Source organism: Corythoichthys intestinalis, chromosome 4 (genome assembly GCF_030265065.1).
Source record: "Corythoichthys intestinalis isolate RoL2023-P3 chromosome 4, ASM3026506v1, whole genome shotgun sequence".
NCBI lineage: Eukaryota > Metazoa > Chordata > Actinopteri > Syngnathiformes > Syngnathidae > Corythoichthys > Corythoichthys intestinalis.
Genome location: NC_080398.1, coordinates 52,742,071 through 52,755,807, shown reverse-complemented (window position 1 = coordinate 52,755,807; position 13,737 = coordinate 52,742,071). Strand labels below are relative to the sequence as shown.

The 13,737-nt window shown below is 40.5% G+C and overlaps 1 protein-coding gene across 1 annotated transcript; it reads left to right on the top strand.

The window, feature by feature from the left end:
* Positions 1 to 679: 679 nt before the first annotated feature.
* prss35 (serine protease 35) lies at positions 680 to 13,480 on the top strand. The gene is made up of 2 exons (XM_057834478.1): positions 680 to 868; positions 10,226 to 13,480. The coding sequence occupies exon 2, from the start codon at positions 10,244 to 10,246 to the stop codon at positions 11,504 to 11,506; it is 1,263 nt and encodes a 420-aa protein (XP_057690461.1). The 5' UTR covers positions 680 to 868; positions 10,226 to 10,243; the 3' UTR covers positions 11,507 to 13,480.
* The last annotated feature ends 257 nt before the right edge of the window (positions 13,481 to 13,737 follow it).

Here is a 13,737-nt window from a genome sequence, read left to right as displayed (position 1 = left end):
GTTCCAGGCTTTAAACAGGCTTGTTTTGATAGTGAAATCAGGCTTTTTACAATGCAAGTGAACGGGAGATTGCTTTGTTTTGAACCAGCCTCAATTTGCAATCTCCAGTACTACAGGGTTTTAAAACACTTCCTGGGCTTCATTTTCAATTTTCTTAGGCATTTCACATTACATGTTCGCATTTAGTCAGCAGAATTTCATTAGATCAAGCTCATGGATGAGTTATTTGTGCAAAATTACACATAGATGGATGTGTGTAAGTACAGAGAATGTTTAGCAGGCTTTTTGCTCTAACAGTTGTATCTCTTCATTCAGGCGACAAAGTGTTGTGGATATTGAGAATGATTGAGAATATAGGAATGCCGATATGCAGCACCCACACGCTATTGTTCTGAGAGCAGTGGAACCAATTCTTGTACAGTCCCAGATAGAGAATAGGGCTTGATTATGCTTATGTATGTCTTCTTTTGCTGGCCGCACACCTCCTGTTCTGGGTGGCTGCTGTTAAACACATCGCCGTGACATGCCTGGACCACTTGCTCTGGCTCCACCCACATGTTAGCAGAAGGTTTTGTCACCAGAGAGAGGAAAGGAGGGGGAAAAAATCTTTTTCAGATTGTGTTTGCCTCCCCCACCTCCCTGCCTCCCTCTTCAGCATCAAGTGCTTTCATGAAAGTTTCTCTGCAGCCACTTAGAAGGAGTAATGAAGAGAGAGGAGCCGTCGTCCTGCTGATGCCAGGACTCCTGGGATGAAGTAACAACCACTTCTTCTAATTTTTTTTTTCTAAAGGACATCCCTTGTGCATTTTTTAGGAAGAACAAACAAGAAACTGCAGATTTGTCATATCCATCAATTGGATGCAAGCAGGTATGACAAATGCTTTATTTTTCTCCTTTATTGGTTTGTTTTTTGGTTTATAAATCTTACATTTGAACTACTTTCACATATTTCTAATTGTTTCAATTGCCATTGGACATAGGCTATAGTTCTTGCTATTGAAATTTTATTCCACTCAGCAATGCGAAGCGTACTATTTATTACATGTACACCTTTCTTGTCTTTTGCATGATATTATGATGACTTTACCTAATGTAATCCAATATATTTTATCGTATTTACTGTGTAAAAACGCCATGGAAACTAGAGATCACGTTTTTCTTTTTTTTTTCTTTTTTAATTTTGTTTTATTGAGATGTTGGGTCACAGCGATTTAAAGAAGTCATCCATTGCAATGAATGTGGTGAACTTCATTCTAAACGCTAGGTAGACGCGCTTTTTGCGACGCTTGTAGGCAATTCTGCCCTCTGTCGGTCACTAAGTGTACATGGTTTCAGGTTTGGAAGGATGGAGAGGGCACTCAAAAGTTTCTCTGCTTACTTGGGCGGAAAAAAATTGACCTCAAAAGTGAGGGCTTCGTGTGACTAAGAGCCATGGAAGCAGTATATCAGTCATTTTCCACCCTGTTGAGTTATTGCCGACTTTCCAGTATTTTTGTGATTTTTGAATCTGGCAGAGAAAGTGTGAAGTTGAACAGACACCAAAGGTCATTTAGTCTGAATCATTAGGACTGTTGTGCAACTTTTGGGACTTATTTTAATATCCTTTGTTTTGTTTTGTTTTTTTGTTTTTTTTGCATGCTATCTTACTAAGTGCTTCACATTAGCCAGCTTTTGAAAGTATAGTCGTTTTCTGCATTTTTTGACCTGATCTAAACCTATACATTAATATTAAGCAGTGGATGGATGGATGGCTGCATGGCTGGATGGAAGGAAAAATGTTACTCCTTTGTTATGAAGGTTAAGGTACAGCCCCAAATTACCTGTAATTTTATTTTCATTATTTATAATATAGAAAATTAAAAATCCAAATATATTTGTTTCTGCACTTCTACACTAGTATCAACCCTGCAAAGACACAGGGAGTGTGTTTGGCTAGTGGATTCATTTCATCTAATCAATAAACATTAAAGCACAGATGCTGAGTTGCAGCTCGGTGTAATACGGCACTTCCATATAATTGAAAAGGAATGTGTTTTTGGCAGCCGCCTGGTCCAACTCAACTCAAGCCACACCACACTGCACACCACCGGAGGTTTATCCTCCAGCTGGAAAGTGCAGATATCAGACTGTCTGCAGCGGCATCCAAACGACTTTCTCTTCATGAGCTTGGAAGTTGTCTGCGTGACTTCACAACCACAGCGGAGATCACCAAATGACATTTTCCGACTTTGCAGTAAAACCTCTGACGGATTAAGTTAACTGTATAAGCCTAACATGGATCCAAAGCTGCTTTTTCTTTCATGGGTTATCAAGGTTGTATCGATGCCATAACACAAGGCATAAAAACATATGGTGCACGTGTCATGTCGTTTATTGACACGGGAGAACAGTGGTGCTGAGGAAACCAGACGTGGTCATAAGGTTTACCATTGTGGCAAACCTCCAGGCCACTGTTGAGCTCATTCTCAGAATCACGGTTCATCCTTACCTCAATGTTAACCACAGCTGTGACTCAAACGACATAAAAATCTCTTAACCATAGAGCTGATGCAACAACTTAGCAAGTCGACCGTGTCTCCATAGACTATGAATAACGCTACCAATCATTTAGTGCAGGCTTGCAGAAAAACCTGGAGAACTGGTGTGCTGCTGAACCACCATAGTCGCTGTGGACAAAATGAGTGGTTGTAAAGAACTCTGGAACACACCGCCTCCCTCTGGCCAGAGATGAAGCTGATTTTAGAGTAGCCACTAATTTTTGAGTGGACACTTATCTTAAACCTTACCCAAACCTACCATTAATAGAAAATTTAAAATCTGTCCATAAAACATTGATTGATATTAAATATCTTAATTAATCTTATTGACACGGGAAAACAGTGGTGCTGAGGAAACCACACGTGGTCATAAGGTCAATTTGATCTAGACTACAATTTATTTTGTCGTTATCATAACATCATAATGTCATTCAACTGTTGATGAAAACAACAACAAAACTAAAAAAAAAAAAAGTTGAAGATTAAACATTTGGAACACTATAGCTGACATATTTATGGCCGAAAACACTCAGGTGATTTGAAGTTCCGCCCAGAGACCCCCAACTTTCAAAATTGTCCGATATGCATGTGTGATACATCATTGGAAAGCTTAAAATCTCAAATTTCTGGGGGAAGAACATTTTTGAACTGGAGGGCATTTTCTGAAAAAAAAAAAAAAAGTTTTTAAACAGCAAAACCCTATCTGGAGGTGAGAGCACGCGAGAACAGAATTACAGACGCCATGACTTTAACGAAATATTATCGCGTACTTACTTAGTTTTGATCCAAAAACTCCATGTAGCATGTATCACTGAGTGTCAAGACACAACTGTGAATGGCCACAGCTGGATTTTTGGGGGATATTATGGGTGAAACATGGTCATATAACAAGGGTCGCGATGCAGAAATCGCAGACGTGAAGGAGTGGTCGAGATTTTCTTTTTCATATATTTACCCTTTTAAACGTTTTTTTTTTTGTTTGGATCGATTATTTATCATCTAACATATCGAAGAAAATGCGATGGTAACAAAAAAATACAATTAAGTGATAGTTATGAGGTAGATAACCGTGACTTTTTTATGGACGCAATTTTTTTCATTGTGACATAATTTGCTTAAAAGTTTAAAATATGTGAGTGAATAATTTTTTTAAGTCGTTTTTTTTTTTTTTTTTTTAACCCAATACGGGACATCATTTAATGATTATAAGCTAAAAATGACATACATTTTGAATAATAAATATAATTAATTACCTTCGTTTTATGGCTGGGTTGAAACAAAAGCGGTTGCGCGACGTCTGTAAACGGGGGTTTTCAGGGTAAAACGGGCAAATTAAAAATAGTTCGGGAGCTTAATGCGCCATGAATCTGCTATGGCAACATATAGACATATTGTTCTATCGAACACAACAGTTGTTTTAGCTTAAAATACAGCAGTTTCTTTTAAAGAGGAGTGCAAGATCAGAAACTGCTTTTTCAGTCGTTTCTGTGTTTTCCGCCTTATATTGATACACATCTGTGTTTCTATCCCACAGTATTCAATATCATCATTATCCATTCCATCAGTGTATTGAATTTAGAAAAATAACCATTATTGTTAGAATTCAAGCTAGGTTTATCTACACCTAGCTTGGCTAAAAAGAACACGCATGTAATTGATATAGCTTTTGTGGAGGTTGGTAGCTGTTGTCCTGGTTGCTGTAATGGCAACCCTCTATAGACAAGTTTCCTGAGTGAAATATTGGCGGCGCCATCTTGGAAAAGGTTTGCTGCGAACTTCCGCTTGAGAAAGAACAACATGAAATGCGGTTGAAGTAAGCAGTGTGTTGACAAAATTAAAACTGAAAAATCAAGCCAGAGGAACCCACGGAATCTACAAAAATGGATTCAGCACGACCTCGATGAGACGTAGATGAGATCCCAGGTAGCAGACCGACGTTGAAAAGATGTTGGATCAACATTCTGCTGTCGATCTTATATCGATAAAATCAATGTCACTTTTGCACCCTCATATAATGTTGTTTCAACGTTAAAATTCTTACGTCATTTCGATGATTAATAATATTGGAACAATATGTTTTGGATGGAGAAATTCTAAAACGGAAGTTGCTTGCAGACATGCAGAAGTAAAGCGGAAGTGCCTCGGAAACTTGTCTATATTCAGGTGAAAATAAAAGAAATGGGAGGGACAACATAGAACACAGAATAGAATACATAGACTACATGGCGGCCACATGGGCCAGGACAAAGGATAGGTTGACTAGACAGAAGTCATCCTATCTGGTGACTAACTATAATAAGGAAGTTATAATTTTAACTGTGTGCACAAAAATCCCGAAAATTATATTAAAGAAAATAAAAGTTGACATAAAAAAGATTTACCATTATGATTCATTCCTTGTCAGTTCAGAAGACTCAATGTCAGTCTCAGAAGAATGATGGCAACATTTTAAACCAAACATATTATGATAATGATGAAATTTATAGAATCATATTAAGAACATTGAGGTCAGAGCGAAAAAGGAGGGCAGAAAAAAAACAATTTCATTCGTCCAGACATTTTGAAATAAAATTATGGGAATAATTCACTGTATCTTACTCCGGTTTCGTGTTATGTGTGAAGTGAGGTCTCTTGGCGCATATGATTACTTTGACGTGCTTTGTGTTTGGTTCCCTGTGTTTTCAACTAACCTGCCTGGTAGTGGGAGGGTTGTGCGTCTCTATCTATCGATATACCTAGGAACAATCCAAAGTAAGCGGGTTAGGGACCAGTTGCTCGGCATCCCTGAAAAGGTCGTGATAGAGATAACAAATGGATTGAGATGAACCAGCAATACTAGTATCGGTCCAACACTTAATTATTATGGCACCAAAATGACGTCATCGGTTTTGGGGAGTACTATGTTTTTTTGGGGGTTTTTTTGTCCTCCAGCCGCTGGTTGCCCTACCCAAGAAGATGATAGACACCCAGTCTTGTGGCGTCCAATTATCCTTCTGCTGCTTTGTTCATTCGCTGCAACCCTGCCACTTCAAATGAATTGGATGTCTAGCTCTGTCAGTAGCGGACAATAAGTTAAGCACTGTTTGAACAAGCCACAATAGTAATTACTGTACAGTCACCTGAGAATTCAGTAATAAAAGAATGCTTAAATAAATATTATTTTTAAAAAATGCGGTTTCAGCCCATACTATACAACTGAGTGTCGGAAAGTATCGGGAGCCCAAAAAAATGTACTGGTGCAACACTAATAATAATCTAACAAAAATGTGTGCCACTCAGACAAAAGTGAATGAAGAAGTTCTGTGAGAAATCTTTGTCCTTGACAACGCTCTGTCCAGCAGCAAATACACAACTTCAACGCAATTGGCACTTTTTGTTTCTTTGGATTTCCAATCAAGTGGACGCATAAGAAATACTAAAACGCTAAACAGCTGTATCTTGACTTATGAGCTGGTTTAACCAGCTTTGCTCATTGAAATGAATGCAAATGTGTTTACTATGTTAAACCATATGGATGAAGAAACAGTGAAAAGAGTATATATGGTAAATGGTGTTACACTTGTATAGCGCCTTTCCACCTTTTAAGGCCCTTAAAGCGCTTTACACTGTCTCCTCATCTACCTACTGGTGACACAGCACTAGGAGCAACGTGGGGCTCAGTATCTTGCTCAAGGATACTTAGATGAGTTCATCAGGGGGAGATGATTACTTTTACCAAGTAAAAATTAGTGCCCCAAACATACACAACACTCAAACATTCATGTGCTGCCAATACGAACTAATTTGTAGAAAAAGCAAAACAAGAATACTTTACATTTACATGTGATGTGTGGAGTGAATAATGTTTGTATAATATATGTGAGAGAAAGCTATCTGAAAGGCAGGAAGCATAGTTTTTATCATTTTGCTAGAAAAAAGAATAAGGCCTACAAAGAAAAGAACACAGTGCCTATAGTCAAACATGGTGGAGGTCCAATGATGTTTTGGGGTTGTCTTGCTGCCTCTGGCACTGGGTGCCTTATCAATGTGCAAAGAGTCATGAAATATGGAGCTTATCAAAATGTTTCTGCCCTGAATGTTGAGTGTAGTGTCAGAAAACTGGGCCTGCATCAGCGGTCATAGGTGTTCCAACAGGGCAATGACCCAAAACCTACCTCAAATAGCACCAAGAAATGGTTGGAGACAAAGCGCTGGAGAATTCTGAGGTGGCCATTGATGAGTCCGGATCTAAATCATATTGAACACTATGGAGAGATCTCAAAATTACTGTTGCAAATAGGCACGCTTCAAATCTGAGAGACCTGGAGCAGTTTGCAAAAGAAGAGTGGTCCAAAATTCCATCTGAGAGGTGCATGTAACTTGTTGATGGTTATAAGAAGCAAGAGCTTTCTGTTATTTCTTCTAAAGGATGCGCAACCAAATATTGAGTTGAGGGTGCCAAAAATTTTTCCCAGACTTTTCTTTGTAAAATTGTGTACATTTTGGCTTTTGTCTTCAGTTTTTTTGTGTTTTTCCAATGCACATCCAAGAAATAATCAGATTCACACTGAAAACATTTGTAATTGCATTAATTTCTGTGGGAAATGCTGTATTATCTGGAAAAAATCCAGAGGTGCGCCAATAATTTCCTCAATGGCTGTATGAATATATACTGTACATACCGGTATACATATAAACATTGGGAAAAACTGTAACAAGTGTGTACCTTTAAAGGGTGTTGCCTCATGGGTGACGTCAGGAACATAGCCAGTTAGTCATTGTGTAAGAGAGTTCTGGAGAACTGAAGCTGCTTGCAAGCGCTCTCAATTTGTATGTATTTGTAACCCTTTCAGGGACAGTGGTCACTGCAGTGGACAGCTATTTAAAAGTTGACACTTAAAACCTTGATCCCTTTATAGGGAAACTGAAATATTAGTAATTATTATTATTATTATATATGAATTATTTAATTTATTATACAGTACATTTATAAATTAATACAATGATAATAATACGAAAGTAAATTAAATTAAAATGTAAAGTAGTTTTTTATATAGTACAGTGGTACCTCTACGTACGAATTTAATGTGTTCCAGGACCTGGTTTGTAAGTCGAAATGGTCGTATGTCGACTGGGAGTTTCCCATAAGAATACATTATAATTTGATTAATTCGTTCCACAGATCAAAAACCTATGCTAAATCTTTAATAAATACTGCTGGTACAATGACAAATAGCAACTACACATAGCAAAACAAATAAATTGTTAATAGAAATCGGAGTAATAGTAGGATTATTATTATCAGAATCGGGTTCTAATGTACCTGTTGTGTTTTGCGTGCTGTTCCTGAAAACAACATGGACTGACGAGAGAGAGGTGTGGTAGAGTGGAATTTTTTTCCCCCCATGTTGTTGTTGGCGTCGGCTACGGCAAACAGTAGCCGTGTTGTGTTTTATAACTTCCGAAAGAAATGATTAAAAACCTGATAAAAAACCTGACGAAGGTGGCGACTTTCTTGCTGATGTTACAATGATAGGACGAGGGCCGTCTGTCATGATGCGCTGCTGGTTAGATTTTGTTTGTTTCAGAGCCAGCTGTGGGAGCATTCATGACGTCACACCGGCAGCGAGTTCCAGCTAATCAACACTAATATATAAACGGTGGCGAACCAACACAACGGTGCCGAGAGATTAGTTTGCTGGTCGCCATTCGCACATACTGCTTTCGGGACGCTCTGTATTTGTCATCTAGTTCGTCAGACGTCTTAGCTTTGTGATCCTCTACCTTGTGCAGGTATCGAGTGTATTTTTGTTTGTCTTTTTGGCTATCTGCCCTTTGCTCTGTTTTCGCGTTTTTTGATCCCCGTCAACCTGTATGTCACGGTCCCCTTTTGTTAGTCCACTTTTTCCGCGTTCGCGAGTTTGTTTTGATTGTGATTAATAAATCCCCGAACGCTTCCCTTCTGTTGTCTGTTTTTGGGTCCAATCTTGGTCTCAGCATTCGCGGACTGTAACACCGTCGAGATTGTAGAAATATTCCGGCCATATTGTCAAGCCAGTTTACACCACGCTCATATTTTTCTATCATTTCCATCTTAATTTCAGTGGTACATTTTTTCTTTTTTCACCACCTGCACTAACCTTCTTGGGACCCACATTGATTTTTCCAATGTGTGCGTTCGTCTTGTGGGAAAAAACATGAAATTACGGCGATGTCATAAATCATCATATTTCGATCATGTCGCCACATGTCGAGATATCACGTCGGATATCAAAAGGATCGCATGTTGAGGTACCACTGTATTTAACTCATTGCGAACAACTGAAGGTCATATACGTCCAATTCAATTACGTAAACTGGGAGGACTGGTAGTGAATGCTCATCTTTCAGTGCCATTGGTGGTGCTAGACAAAATAAATACAGTGAAGAAAATAAATATTTGAACACCCTGCTATTTTGCAAGTTCTCCCACTTAGAAATCATGGAGGGATCTGAAACTTTCATTGTAGGTGGATGTCCACTGTGAGAGAGGTAATATAAAAAGAAAAATCCAGAAATCACAATGTATGATTTTTAACAATTTATTTGTGTGATACAGATGCATATAATTATTTGTACACCTGGAAACGTTTCTTGTAGATTTTCACTAGGTTTGCACACACTAAAGGGGGGATGTTGGCCCACCCATCAGTCAGGTTTCTTGGCTGTCGCTGGGAATCACGGAGTTTGAGCTCCCTCCAAAGGTTTTCTATTGGGTTTAGGTCTGGAAACTGGCTAGGCCACACTAGAACCTTGTAATGCTTCTGATGGAGACACTCCTTGGTTTTCCTGCCTGTGTGCTTAGGGTAGCACGGCCCATCTTCAATGATCTAACTAAAGGAAAGAGGTTGTTCCCCCAAATCTCATGACACAGGGCCCCAGTCATCCTCTCTTTAATGCAGTGCACTTGTCCTGTCCCATGCACAGAAAAACACCCCCAAAGCATAATGCTACCACCCCCATGCTTCATAGTAGGGTGCGAGATAGTACACATCATTATTCTTCCTCCAAACACGGTCAGTGGAGTTATGACCAAAAAAAATTCTATTTTACTCTCATCCGACCACAAAACTTGCTCCCGTGGCTCCTCTGCATCATCCAAATGGTCATAAGCAAACTCAAGACGGGCCTTGACATGTGCAGATTTAAGCAGGGGAACCTTTGGTGCCATGCATGATTTCAAACCATGACGTCTTAGTGCATTACCAACAGTAACATTGGAAACGGTGGTCCCAGCTCTTCAGGTCATTTTCCAAATCCTGTCGTGTAGCTCTGGGGTGATTGTTGAAGAATTTTGTCTCTGATGTCTCATTGGTCTTGACCATGTTACAAATTTGAGACTTACTGATTGTATGGGGTGGAGAGTTGTCTTTATGCTGATACTCCTCCATGATTTCTAAGTGGGAGTACTTGCTAAATAGTAGGGTGTTCAAATACTTATTTTTTTCACTGTATATGCTCTATTAGGGTTAAAAAAAATGGTGCATGAAAGAGTTAACTGTATTAATCGCTGCAGGTTCTTTGATGACTGTCAATTTACTTAATTCATTTGAGCCATAGCATACCTGATGTCTGCTGTTATTTTTGTGATCAATGTATAAATCAAATCTGAAATCGAATATCAATGAATGTTTCAAGACTAACCATTTTTCCCATTATTTCTTTTTCAGAGCCAGGCCAAACTAACAATGGGCCCTATACACCTGTGTGTCCTCCTACCAGTGGCAACGTTGCTTCTGTCCGTTGTCGCTGCTGAGCTGACAACAACGGTTGATGACGAGTACACTTGGCCTCAATGGAATTTGCCTCTGGTAAGGAAAAGGCGCACTCTGCCGCTGAGCAGTCCCAACTTTTCAGCTCATCCCAAAGCGGAAGTGAGCGGAACTTGCGGGATCGAGTGCCAGCGCGGCCTGCCATTGCCCTCCCTGGAGGAACTGGAACAGTTCCTGTCCTACGAGACGGTTTATGAGAATGGCACACGCACGTACACCTCTGTGTCAGTGCAAGGTCTCGGCGAGGTGACAGATTGGTCTAGAAACGACTCCTCCAGGACCCGTCACAAAAGAGAGGTGTACGGCACGGACACTCGCTTCACTATTGCTGATAAGCAGTTCTCCACTAAATATCCCTTTTCCACCACTGTCAAAATCTCCACGGGATGTTCAGGAGTTCTGGTGTCACCCAAACACGTGTTGACTGCTGCCCACTGCATCCACGACGGAAAGGATTATTTGGATGGTGTCCAGAAGCTTCGCGTTGGCATTCTCAAGGAGAAATCTAGAAGAGGGAAAGGAGGCAAAGGAAGAGGAGGACGAGGGAAAGGCAAAAAGAGAAAGGGGGACAGTGCTAAAGAAGAAGTCAAGCAAGTGGAGGAGAAAGGATCGACCCGAAAAGGAAAAGGCAGAAAGAGCCGAAGTCGTCGCAGCGCGGAGGTGGAGAAACCTTCCTTTCGGTGGACCAGGGTCAAGAAAACACAAGTTCCTAAAGGTTGGTTCAAAGGTGTGTCTGATGGACTGACAGCAGATTATGATTATGCGGTTCTGGAGCTGAAACGAGCCCCCAAAGTCAAGCACATGGACTTGGGTGTGATTCCCTCAGTCAAGAAACTCCCAGCAGGAAGAATCCACTTTTCTGGTTTTGATGATGACCGACCGGGGAATCTCGTTTACAGGTTCTGCTCTGTGTCTGAGGAGTCCAAAGATTTGTTATATCAGTACTGCGATGCCAAACCTGGTTCCAGCGGCTCTGGCGTATACATCCGTCTTAAGGAGCCTGGCAAGAAAAAGTGGAAGAGAAAGATCATCGGAGTGTTCTCTGGCCATCAGTGGGTGGATGTTAATGGTGACGGGCTGCAGCAGGATTACAACGTTGCAGTGAGGATAACGCCTCTCAAGTATGCCCAAATCTGCTATTGGGTCCACGGGGACTCAAGTGAGTGTCAAGTGTCCTAAGACCACACAAGTGGACACTACCTACATCCCCTTTGATACCAAAGGAAAGCCAGTATCCTGGACCCTTCGCTTCCTGTCAGCAACCTGTTGCCCGCTTCGCTTCCTGCCTGTGCCTCTCACGACATTCATCTACGAACAGCCATACAGACTCAGTGTTGACAACAACAGGAACTCGATAGCACATTAAGAGAACTGTGGCTTTTTTAATTTATTTGCAAAAAACTGAGAAAAATTTGTATTTGAATTGTTGACAGATGATTCCGATCTGCAGTTTTGTTTTAGATTCTTGTCAAATTTTCAAGATGTGTGTCAAATTGTCTAAATGTGTGGGGGTTTTTTTGTTTGTTTGTTTTGTTTTGTTTTTAATCTAACAAAGCTTAGCGATACTGGCTGTACTGCAAGCTTTCATGCTAGGGATTGTGATTGGCATTGACAAGACCCAGTAAAGAAATTTATGTTACCTATACTAGATTAAAAAAAGAAGACTGTATGGAAATAATCAATACATGAATGATGAACTTTTAACACGTTGGTGTTTTGCGATGTTTAAGTTTTTGTATGTATGTAGCATTCTATCACTTTCCGTTTCTAATGAACCTTGCATTGAAGTAATCCCGTCATCTTTTCTATTTTTTTTCAATGTGTTGAAACATGATTTCATTGATGTGCACATAATTATATTGGTGCTATAGAATACATGGTGTTAATTTATCAAACTAAGCTTTTTATTCCCAGGGAAAGGGGAGCTTACTACTGTAACTATAAATTTGAGGGTTTTGTGCTAAGATTGGATTTAATGGATTTCAATAATATACTTGATAATTTAATTTTTTTCTATCATGCATAAGGTTTAATTTGACCAAAGATGTCAGAATATTGTTGTATAAGAACAATTTGTAAGAGAAATATTTTGTTTTCTTTTTAAATGATGTTCCTTAAACACATTGTGTAAAACATAATAAATACCAGTCATGTGATATTAATGATGCAGACTGATCAGAGTAAATGAATGCATGGGTGTTCTTGGCTATAGGCAGGGGTGCACATAAGTGGTCCGCATGCGCCCATGCGTACCGGACGTAGACAAACGCGCTGGCCCTCAACGGCTTCCATACGCTTTTGCGTACCGATGGCTGACCACTGTATTTGCGGCGGACACGAGAAAATAACTTCTCAAAATGTCAAAGAGGCAGGCCCCACTGAGTAATTACTTCCGTGTTCCCCCACCCCCGTCAAAAGACAGACAGACGGCAGAGACGTCACCAGAGCTACCGAAAAAAAAGGACTTTTGCTGAAAAGTGGCTGCAGTAGGTACCATGGCTAGAAGCAAATGATGCTCGCGCGGAAATATGGTCCAAAATTTGCCGTGTGAAGCCGGTAACACCAGCAACGTTAACGTCGCGTCAACGATCCCGCCGCGATAACGCACCAGTGACGCTCGGCGACAATTTCCATGGGACGCGTTTCACGAGCAGCGCGTCTGTGGAGCGGCTCGATCAGTTCACGCGAGGATTTGTAAGATCGCGCGAGAATAGCGGGTATTTAAAGGTAATAAAACAACACTTTGCCTTTCAGACCCCGCGTATTGGCCAGCTTTCTTTTTGAAAGAAAGAAGAAAAAAGTCATGTGCTAAAGCAAAAAGCAATCCCAATGACAAAGATTTTAACATGTATTTTACAAATTAAATGCCTCAATCATTTTTTTTTCTTATGAACAGGGGTGCACATAGGTGGTCCGCATGCGCGCATGCGTACTGGACGTAGACAAACGCACTGGCTCTCAACGGCTTCCATACGCTTTTGCGTACCGATGGCTGACCACTGTATTTGGGGCGGACACGAGAAAATAACTTCTCAAAATGTCGAAGAGGCAGGCCACACCGAGTAATTACTTCCGTGTTCCCCCACCCCCTTCAAAAGACAGACAGACGACAGAGAAGTCACCGGAGCTACCGAAAAAAAAGGACTTTTGCTGAAAAGTGGCTACAGGAGGTACCATGGCTAGGAGCAAATGATGCTCGCACGGAAATGCGGTACAAAATGTGCCGTGAGAATCCCAATGTCGCCGATAAGAGCAGCGCATTTTATGGAGGGTCAAAGAATTTCAGCCATCCAAACTTTGAAAAGCACGGAAAAAACAGAGAGCATGTGGCAATTAAGCAAACTATCGATGTCAAACAGGACCCCACTCGCCCTATGGACAGGTGGCGGAATAGGGCGGAATAAAGGTAA